Consider the following 11,455-nt stretch of genomic DNA (forward strand, 5'->3'; position numbering starts at 1 on the left):
ATGAATTTTTGCCTTTCCGTTTTTCTTCTGAGGTAGATATTACCCGTCATGAAGGGGAGGTTCTTCTCTGACCTCATTTGAGGATGGAACTTTTCACTAAAATGGTGTCACCCTTGAACCCATTTCAACACACCAACGTAGGTGACCACAGAGGAGCAAAGTCCTATAAAAAGGGAGAAGCTCGCGCTACATTTTATCCATCTCGCAGCAGGCACAGTCTCATCCTTCTCCAGCTAGGTGGAAGAAACTACAATGGCTCCTGGGACAACTTCTTCCATGGTGAGTCCTGCACTGACATACAATGCTCTTGCTTATTTGGACCAGATAATATTTCTGGAATGCAGCCATGAAATTCTGGATTCTAACCATGGAGATATACTGCATATATGGGATAGGAAATGAAAGCTTTGGTAGATACTCATCCACTTTATAGCATTTTCAAGGACTGATACACATCAGTTTGAAAGATGAGATTAAAACTGAAAGATAGCTAGATTGGGGCTAAACCACATGAGAAGTGTCACATGATGCTGTGTGGTGAGAAGGAATGTTTATTATAAATCTGCTTTTCTGAGTACAAGGGATTTGATAGAATTCTGCCACAGCATTTTTCTTACTCCAAAATAAAATGGAAGGCCATCCTTGAGGATTTAATTAGTTGCAGGACTGAATTTCCTTCCCATTATCTTGTTATTACACCATAGTCTCATACACCAAACCTATTTATTCTAATAGAGACACATGTTACTATGGTTCAGAGCAAATAGTCTTTATATTTTTGAAATATTTAACTTAAAGCATCTTTTGAAACCTAACTTGATTACAGAATCAATATATGTACATTTGGAAAAACTGGAAAATATACATAAGAAAACGTAAGGGGGAGAGGGGGCCAGTTTGGGGTTGAATGTCTCTGCCCAGCATTTCTCAGGTGAATACTGATACCACACACATTTTTCTACAGCCCTTTCTTTTAAGGGGAACATTTGACTTCACATAGGATTTCACAGAATGCTAGGACAGAAAACAATCATTCAGGAGACAATTTCCTCCCAGAAATTCAAGGCCATTATTACCCCAGTGACCTGACAGAGATGCATGTACCAACAGCGTGATGACTTGCCATCTTTTACTAAAATTACTGCCAATCGGTAAAAACGTGTCTTTTCTGAGTCCAAGGAAGACTGTTCAAGACTGGTTAACACTCCGTGGTCTTAACCTTAACCTTTGGTCATACCAGTTTTTCATCTAACTGATCTGAAAATTTATTATAGATTGTCCTAGAACATAGTATGCTCTCTATGATTAGGAACACAATAATCATCACAACTTGTTAACAAAAACCACATGCTAATCCAATCTCCCACCTCTCTCTTCTTTCCCATTCAGTTCCCATCACTGCTGCTGCTGCTCTGTCTGATGGCTATAGTGAGGACAGGAATAGCATTCCCACAAAATCCAGGATGCCTAACTACCGAGGACAAGAATTTTCCTCAGCATGTGAAGGTCAACTTGAATATTCTTAACGGGAATAAAAGTTCCAGAAGGCCCTTGGATTACTACCGCCGATCCACTTCACCGTGGAGCCTGCAGTACGTAATGGCGCCAGATAAAAATCTCTGTATTGTTCTATCTTTTATGCATCAGACTGCCAGTTACATCACCCTGAGGATGATTTTACTTAGAATCATGAGTCAGATTTGGAAGGGCCATTGTGCAAAGCAATGATTCTCAAATGACATTCTATAGACTTCTTTGACAGAGCGCAGGACCACCTCTCCCAGAGAACACCTATCCATTAGATTTCATTGTCACTGACACCAAAAACCCACCCAAATTAATGGTGGTCCTTATTCTAATATTTAGGACACACTAAGTCTATTGTTTATTTATTTAAAAAAATTTTTTAATGTTTATTTATTTTTGAGACGGGGGAGACAGAGTGCTAGTGGGGGAGGGGCAGAGAGAGAGGGAGGCACAGAATCTGAAACAGGCTCCAGGCTCTGAGCTGTCAGCACAGAGTCTGATGCAGGGCTTGAACTCACGAACCGTGAGATCATGACCTGGGACCAAGTCCGACGCTTAACCAACTGAGACACCCAGGTGCCCCTATTGTTTATTTATTTAAAAAAATAGAAATGTATCATAGAAGATTAATGCTTAAATTCTTTTTACCAGAACTACCATTTAAATGATTGGTTGAAAATTGCTAGTAATTAACTTGGATTTTTGTACCTTTTTTTTTCCTTTTTTTTGGTCATATTAGCAATGGGTTAAGATAGTTTGAATCCTAGTGGGGAAAATAACATGGTGGGTATTTCCACCCCTTTTTGAGTTAGATAGTTTTGATTTACATCACCAATAGACCTATATTTGCTGATCATTAGTATATCTAATATTTGACCCCATAAAGATTAGATACAAAATGTTTTTTAGTGATTCGATTTTATGCAAATAAGCCTCAGTTACATGGTGCCTATAGATTCACCTGACTGTGGGGTTTCTTCTCCTCCCATTACTAAGAATAGTTCAAAAGTCAAAGCAGGTCATTCACTCGGCTAGAGGAGAGAGGGGGAGAAGGGTTTAGAGGGGCTTCAGCTTTTGTTTCCAGCCCTTCAAGTCAGCTCTGGATTCTGTTCCATGACTGTGCTGTCAGATAAAATTTTGATGCCTTCCCTGTTTCAAAGATAGACTTCATGAAGTGAGATTAATGGCTATCTTATTTCTAAATGATTCCGTTGGTCTTTGTCTATCAGATTTACCTTAAGAAGTCATCCTTTGTATCAAACTTAAATCCTTTCTGCAGTCTCAGCCTATCTTATTTGGTTCATTCTTCAAAGAAACTGGGAAACACTGATCATGCTATTCCTTAACATTTCACATGCTTAAAAATCTAAGTTTTCCCCAAACTGTTTTTTTCACACTGGCAGCACTCAGGGAATTTGCAATGCCTGTAATTTGTCACCTTGTGAATTTGCCTCCCTTTGTCTATCCCTAGTTGATTTCCTTCCTGCTGCTTTACCAGGTATTCACTTTCTTCCTTGCATTTGTCTCCCTGCAGCCGGAATGAGGACCCCGAGAGATACCCTTCTGTGATCTGGGAGGCCAAGTGCCTCCACTGGGGCTGTGTCAATACTGAAGGGAAGGTAGACCACCACATGAACTCCGTCCCCATCCAGCAGGAGATCTTGGTTCTGCGAAGGGAGTCTCGGCACTGTCCCCACTCCTTCCGGCTGGAGAAGATGCTGGTGACTGTGGGCTGTACCTGTGTCACCCCCATTGTTCGCCACGTGGTATAAGAGTTTCCTGTCTAGCCCCAGCTCCCAGACCAGTTAGGCTTTCTGGGGAGTAGACCCAGCCCCATTTCTGACCAAACTCATGAGGGAAATTTGCCGAAAGAGCAAAACTTAAACTAGTTCATCCATTGAAGTTTCAGAGGTAACACTTTTGTCCAGAGATAGAATCTGAACAATCATTCCCTCTCCCTAAAGATGGGAGTTTTGACTAACAATTTACTTTTTGTTTGCTTTTCTAAGGGCTTTAAGTTATTTGTGTATTTAATAGACCCTGAGATAACTTTGGGGTAGAAGATTCCATTTTAATGAATTACATGCCTTATTTTGTATTTTATTTAAGACAAGGTTTCAGACTTGGGAATTTATTATTTAAAAGGTAAAACTTTTATTTATATGAACTATTTATGGATCTATTTATGTTTCTTAAATCTTTAGAGAAAGGTGAAATAATGTGATTACCTGTTCTGTCTAGGGAAATCCTACAGAGAGTTAAATGGCATTTGAAAAATTTCTGATTTTGTATTACATATGGATATAGGAGTTTCTCCTCTTTGTGTCTTAGGAATGCATGAGATGGCTGGGAAAAAAAAAACCTAGTTTCATATTTATTAACTTAATTTTGTAAATTATTGAGGTTTCACAAGAGAGATGGCAAAGTCTGACTCTGCTCTGCTAAACCCTTGTAATAAAAAAATTTTGTAATAAAGTTTGGGAGAAAATTTGCTTCCTTATTTTTTCTCATTAACCGTACTTCAGAGAGCTCAGCTCTTCCCATTTGAAAGAGTATGGAAATTTGCCGAAAGAGCAAAACAAAGCATGCCTTTGAGTAATAGCATCCCATCTACCCCAAGTTCAAGTACTCAATTTTATAAGCCTTCCAGACAATAGAGGACTGAGGCTCTCGTACTATTAGCCCATGCTGTGGACACGAACATTCCAAAATGAATTTAGCAAATAAAAATAATAGCTCTGGGAAAAGGGCCCGTCATTATTAAAGATCTTACCGAGAAAAGACAAGACCCTCCCAAAACTATTACCTGAGATTTTAGGACAGGAAAACTTAGGATAAAATAGGCAGAAAGAGAAAGGTTATGACCTGAGGTCCCCAAGTGGAGAAAAACACATATTTTAAAACCATGCTGGGAGCTTCTGACCAAAAGCAAACTCCCTCAGGCTTAAGGTTTTTCTTAAGAATGTAACTGACACTGGGGAGCCTAGGTGGCTCAGTCGGTTGGGCATCCGACTTCAGCTCAGGTCACGATCTCACAGTCTGTGAGTTCGAGCCCCACCTCGGGCTCTGTACTAACCACTCAGCGCCTGGAGCCTGCTTCAGATTCTATGTCTCCCTCTCTCTCTGCCCCTCCCCTGCTCATGCTCTGTCTCTCTCTGTCTCAAAAATAAATAAACACATTTAGAAAAAAAAAAAAAAAAAAAGAATGTAACTGACACTACTTACTCCCCCTCAGAATCCCCTCAGGAACTTGACAAAAGACCTAACTAAAAATAAGTTAGTAGACTATAAAACATATGACCCACAAGTAACGGTATGGCCATAGACTACCCCTCATACCACAGACTACCCCTCATACAATGGAAATGAGCTAATTAAAAAGGAATAACTAAGCATTTAGAGTTACCTAGGCAATAAGGGTAGAACTTGAGAAGGAACAGGGAGAAGGGAAGGGGGGTTGACTGGAACGTTATAAAACAAAGTCCCTTGCCTATAGTTCACAGGCATTCACTTTCGAATGTTCCCTCTCTGCAAAAAGGGCTTTCATACAATCTTACTTTCTAATCTTATACTCTAATAAACTTTTGCCTGCTGCTCATTTTATTGTGTGTCTACCTCTTGATTCTGGGAAACAGTGAGACCAGTCACCCTGGACACTGAGGTCAAGAATCCTGAGACAGTTTGACAGGAAGGAGGGAGTGTTGGGAGAAGACATGTTTCCAGACTAGAATCTCCAATCTCTCCCCAGACTCAGGCTTCTTCTGAAGATTAATGCCAACTAGAGATCTAGAGAGGAATATTTTTCTCTTCCTCAGGCCACACCCCAGGACTAACCTCCTGCTCCTGGCCTCTGATCCATCGCTCCCCAGGACACAGAAAAAAGCCAATGGAGGCAAAACAAACTTCAAGTATGAGAAATGATGAGCCCAAGTAAAATAAAAACTGAATCATATTCAATTCCAGAGTAGTTTCAGGTTTCATCACCCTGTCCCCACATCGTAGCCCAGCGCACTGCCCTACTTCTGGAGGCCTCTGGAAATTCTCAGGCCAGTCCAACTGATGGGGTTTTGGAGTGGTAGTGGGGGTCCAGAGCTGACAGCCAAGAAAGAATTCGTGAGATGTCTTTGGTGCAAAAAAAGGTGATTTTATTAAAGCATGGGGACAGCACCCATGGGCAGAAAGCTGCACTGGTTATATACTATGGAGTTGGGGGAGATAAAGTCAAGAGGAAGTTTCTTAAAGGGATTTTCATATCCTAAAGAAAACTCACAGATTACCAGAGGCCTAGCTATTGTCAAGCTAAAGTAGTTTTTCTCTCTAGCAAAGCATTAACATTAAGACAATAGGGAATTCCTGGAGATTAGGCTACTGATAAGACTACCCCCAGACTCTGTTTTGTTTAGTAAGCAATTAGGTAATTAATAAGAGGTACTTTTACAGAAACAAGAAAAATATAGGTTAATGGATAGAGTAAATTACAAACCCAGTGTCTGCCAATGAGAAGATTCTTAGATGTCAGGCTTGAAGCGTCTTCGGATGGAGTTGGAACAGGTAGGAGGTATCAGATGGGGTTTTCTGGTTTGTAATTCAAATGTCTGTGGTGATCCTTTTGAATGGCCCACTGTAAGAAGGAATTATTAGGATAAATTGGAGAAAGGAGAATGGAAAAGAAAGGTACAGCCATTATTTTTGTTTGAAGAGAAGTTTGAGGTTCACAGGAATAAGAAGGCACATTAGTTTGTTCATTGATTTCCTGTGAAGGAGGTACAAGTTTAATTCTTGATATGAGCCCATGAAGAGTGCCCCTCTAACTCTAATGCAGTGGGAATACATAATAAGAACGGGTAGGGGCCCTTCCATTTTGGAATTAAATCCCCTGCTTTATTAAACGTTTAATCCTTTAAATGAACCATGCTTCCTGGGTTTATATGGGGTGGGTTTCTAGCAACTGTCAGATCAGGTTTAGGGAAGATATGGTTTGCACATTCACTTAGAAATTTATGAATTAACCCGACCTCCAATAGTCTTTATCTATTGATAGATCTATGGTGAGAAAAGGCTTTTCATATACAATTTTGGGGGGAATCCATCCCATTTTTCAGTTGTTTAAATACGCATATGCCCGTGGGGTCCTGTTATTACCCCCACAGAATAACAAGCAAGAAGATTGTCCATACCTGTGCTATTGTGACAAATTTTCTTTTTTTTTTTTTTTTTAAATTTTTTTTTCAACTTTTTTTTAATTTATTTTTGGTACAGAGAGAGACAGAGCATGAACGGGGGAGGGGCAGAGAGAGGGAGACACAGAATCGGAAACAGGCTCCAGGCTCCGAGCCGTCAGCCCAGAGCCTGACGCGGGGCTCGAACTCACGGACCGCGAGATCGTGACCTGGCTGAAGTCGGACGCTTAACCGACTGCGCCACCCAGGCGCCCCTTGTGACAAATTTTCTGAAGTTTACCTCAGGTTGTTCAGTTTAGGCAAACAAACATTTATACACAATCAAAGCTAAAATTTAACATCCATAAAGGTGCATACCTTTTCTCCCTAAAAACCCTCATTTCCAGAGATAGCCAAATCAAGACTAATTCAATTGCAAAACAAGTCAAGTTTTAACTTGGCATAATTATTTGCATAAGCTCAGCAAGAACAGCAATTGTTCATATAGATGTTCCACAATTTGCTTTGCTGAAACTTTTTATAAAGAATCTAGATTAAATGTTTAGTAGCCTCTCCAGGCCAGAAACCAAGAGAAGTACTTGCCATCATACATGCCTGAAATACCTGCTGATTTAGACGAATTCCTCTTCTCAAGGTCCCTAAATATGCTGAGGTCCCTGCACCTGCCACAAAGTGACATTCTTTACTCACCTGGTAAAGCTGCTGGGAATTCTAAGCAAGGTATCAGGCCAACATTTCCAAGGGGCTTTCTTGGTTTGATGCTTCAAAAAAGTCAATCTTCATTCCCTAAAGCTATATGGTCATATCTGAGTCTATGCATGTCTCTCAAATAACATTCCAAAGACTTGGTAAAATAACCAGTATTTCCAATGGTATCCTGTTTCAAGGAGAACATATTCTTATTGAACTTATGCAAGTAACTGTAATGGCCATGAAAGAAAGAATACTCACTTAAGAGTTTTTGAATTTCAGAGGGTTTAGGTAGACAGAAAAGTTAAACACTTCAGTTTGTTTACAAATAAATACTTTATCACATTTCTGTGTGTCACAGATATCTTAAAAGAAAATTTTCTTTATCTAGAAGAGCAAACATTACAGAACCAGCAATACTTTATTTTTTTATCTTTATTTTTCTTTGTACTTTATTTATTTATCTATTTATTTATTTATTTATTTTTCTATCTATCTATTTATTTATTTATTTATTTATTTATTTTTAATTTAAATCTGGGGAGCATGCGTGGCTCAGTCGGTTAAGCATCTGACTTCAGCTCAGGTCATAATCTCTCAGTCTGGTCCATGAGTTCAAACCCCACATCAGGCTCTGTGCTGACCTCTCAGAGCCTGGAGCCTGCTTCAGATTCTGTGTCTCCCTCTCTTTCTGTCCCTCCCCCAAAATAAATAAAAACACTATTAAAAAAATTTTTTAATAAGATAAAACTTAAATCCAAGTTAGTTCACATACAATGTAACAATGATTTCAGGAATAGAATTTAGTGATTCATCACTTACAAGTGGCTCATCCCAACAAGTGCCCTTCTTAATGCCTATCACCCATTTAGCCCATCCCATAATGCAACACCCCTCCAACAACCTTCAGTTTGTTCTCTGTATTTAAGAGTCTCTTATGGTTTGTCTCCCTCTCTAGTTTTATCTTATTTTTGCTTCCCTTCCCCTATGTTCATCTGTTTTGTTTCTTAAATTCCACATATGAGTGAGATCATATGGTATTTTTCTTTCTCTGGCTTATTTTGCTTAGCGTAACACTCTAGTTCCATCCATGTTGTTGCAAATGGCAAGATTTCGTTCTTTTTCATTGCTGAGTAATATTCCATTGTGTGTGTGTGTGTGTGTGTGTGTGTGTGTGTGTGTGTGTGTGTGTGTGTCTGTGTGTCTGTGTGTGTATACACCACATTTTCTTTATTCATTCATCAGTTGATGGACGTTTGGGCTCTTTCCATACTTTGGCTATTGTCAATACTGCTGCTATAAACATTGGGGTGCACATGCCCCCTTTGAATCAGCACTCCTGTATCCTTTGGATAAATACCTAGCAGTGCAATTGCTGGGTTGTAGGGTAGTTCTATTTTTAAGTTTTTGAGGAATCTCCATACCGTTTTCCAGAGTGGCTGCACCAGTTTGCATTCCCACCAGCAGTGTAAAAGTGTTCCTCTTTCTCCACGTCCTTGCCAACATCTGTTGTTGCCTGAGTTGTTAATTTTAGCCATTCTGACAGGTGTAAGGTGGTATCTCATTGTGGCTTTGATTTGTATTTCCCTGATGATGAGTGCTGTTGAGCATTTTTTCATGTGTCTGTTAATCATCTGGATGTCTTCTTTGGATAAGTGTCTATTCTTCACTGGATTATTTGTTTTTTGGGTGTTGAGTTTGATAAGTTCTTCATAGATTTTGGATACTAACCCTTTATCTGGTATGTCATTTGCAAATATCTTCTCCCATTACATCAGTTGCCTTTTAGTTTTGCTGATTCTTTCCTTTGCTGTGCAGAAACTTTTTATCTTAATGACCTCTTGATGAGGTCCCAATAGTTCATTTTTGCTTTTGTTTCCCTTGCCTCTGGAGACATGTCAAGTAAAAAGTTGCTGTGGTTGAGGTCAAAGAGGTTGTTACTTATTTTCTCCTCTAGGATTTTGATGGCTTCCTGTCTTATGTTTACATCTTTTATCCATTTTGAGTTTATTTTTGTGTATGGTATAAGAGAGGGGTCCAGGTTCATTCTTCTGCATGTTGCTATCCAGTTTTCCCAGCACCATTTGCTGAAGAGACTGTCTTATCCACTGGATATTCTTTCCTGCTTTGTCAAAGGTTAGTTGGCCATCCATTTGTGGGTGCATTTCTGGGTTCTCTATTCTGAGAACCAGCAATACTTTAAAGCAAGTGTCACAAAAACTATAATCTTCCTCAGTTCATTGATTTTTTAAATTTTTATTTTATTTGTTTTTGAGAGAGAGAGAGAGAGAGAGAGAGAGAGCAAGCAGGGGAGGGACAGAAAAAGAGAGGAGGACAGAAGATCCCAAGTGGACTCCACTCTAACAGCAGAGAGCCAGATGTGGGAGTCAAACTCACAAATCGCGAAATTATGACCTGAGCTGAAACCAAGAGTTGGACACTTAACCAACAGAATCATTCAGGTGCCCCCCTCAGTTCATTTAGTTCAATATTCCTAATTTTTGTTCAGTGAATGCAGTTTTTTAGTTCTGGAAATTCTTACTCATTTTAATTTAAGGATTTTAAAGATCTCAAGTTCCTGTATTTATCTTAAAGGTCCTTTTTATAAATCTCCTTGAAGATGAAACACGTTTTGTAAGAGCTTCAGAACAGTAACTATAAATAAATGACTCAAAAATGTACTTGGGTAACAATGTAATATGAGAGTTCATTATGATGCAATTGACGAGGTAATCCAGTCATTTCTGTGACACATAATACTTCAATAATCAGAATATCAAGTGATGACCTTATGAGAGACTAAGAGAAAAATTACCAGGTGTACTCACAACTGCAAAGAAAAGACCTCCCCCCCCCCCCCCCCATTCCCGAAACCAGCCAGGGCGTGCCCGGTTGTGGTTTGAAATAAAGGCGGGAACCAATCAAGTTCTGCTGAGGTTCAAATTTAAATGTCAACGAATAACAGCTCTGTAACCTCAAAAAAATATCCCTAACTTGTTTGTGCCTGTCTATAAAAGAAGCTGTAAGATCCTTGCTCAGGGCCTCTTAGCGTCACCAGCAACGAGTGCGTGGAGGACCGGGTTCGAACCTGCAATAAACGACCCTTGCCACTTGGCTTTGACTCTGGACTCTGGTGGTTTGTTTTTGGGGGTCTCTCGAATCGGGGCATATCACTTACACCAAAACATATTAAGACTTTAGGAACTGCACATATATTTGAGCAGTTATAGCATTTACCCAAACAATATACCCTAAAGCTTACCATTATTTGTTTGTCAGTGTTTCCAGAGTAACTTAACATACCAAAAAAAAGACCTAACTGGTCAAAAAGACTTCATTACAATTTAAATCTTGGAAAAGTTTGTTAAAACCTTAGAAAGCTATAAAGCACATGACTGGGGGTGCCTGGGTGGCTTGGTCGGTTAAGCGTCCGACTTCGGCTCAGGTCATGATCTCACGGTCGGTGAGTTCGAGCCCCACGTTAGGCTCTGTGCTGACAGTTCAGAGCCTGGAGCCTGTTTCAGATTCTGTGTCTCCCTCTCTCTCTGCCCCTCCCCCGTTCATGCTCTGTCTCTCTCTGTCTCAAAAATAAATAAACGTTAAAAAAAATTTTAAAAAAAAAATAAAGCACATGCCTGAAGAGGATTATAGATCATTATAAAACTTAAACCTTAATTATTTATTTAACCAAGGTGGCAATAAGAGATTCCAAAGGCAAATATGTAGGATTATATAGTTGTTAGCAAAACTTAGCTCCTTTAACATTGAGAAATTTTAACTAAGTAATCAAAGACCTGACAAAGACAAAACACAAGCTTTGGTTTTCTGGCTGACAAAAGAGAAAAGACCTCTGTTTACATTTTCAGGAACAGACCAACAATCCAAGAAAACTTTTTTTTTTTTAACACAGAAAAGCAGAATTTTACACTTATATCTATTTTAGGGGCACCTGGGTGGCTCAGTCGGTTAAGCTCCAACTCTTGATTTTGACTCAGGTCATGATCTTAATGCTCCTGAGTTTGAGCCTCCCATTGGGCTCTGTGCTAGCAGTGTGGAGC

General features: G+C 39.5%; 1 protein-coding gene across 1 annotated transcript; it reads left to right on the plus strand.

Annotated features, from left to right (window-relative positions):
• The first annotated feature begins 252 nt into the window (after positions 1 to 252).
• Positions 253 to 3,299, plus strand: IL17A (interleukin 17A). Its single transcript, XM_007095553.1, has 3 exons — positions 253 to 279; positions 1,390 to 1,592; positions 3,062 to 3,299. The coding sequence occupies exons 1-3, from the start codon at positions 253 to 255 to the stop codon at positions 3,297 to 3,299; spliced, it is 468 nt and encodes a 155-aa protein (XP_007095615.1).
• Positions 3,300 to 11,455: the final 8,156 nt, after the last annotated feature.

Source organism: Panthera tigris, chromosome B2 (genome assembly GCF_018350195.1).
Source record: "Panthera tigris isolate Pti1 chromosome B2, P.tigris_Pti1_mat1.1, whole genome shotgun sequence".
Lineage (NCBI taxonomy): Eukaryota > Metazoa > Chordata > Mammalia > Carnivora > Felidae > Panthera > Panthera tigris.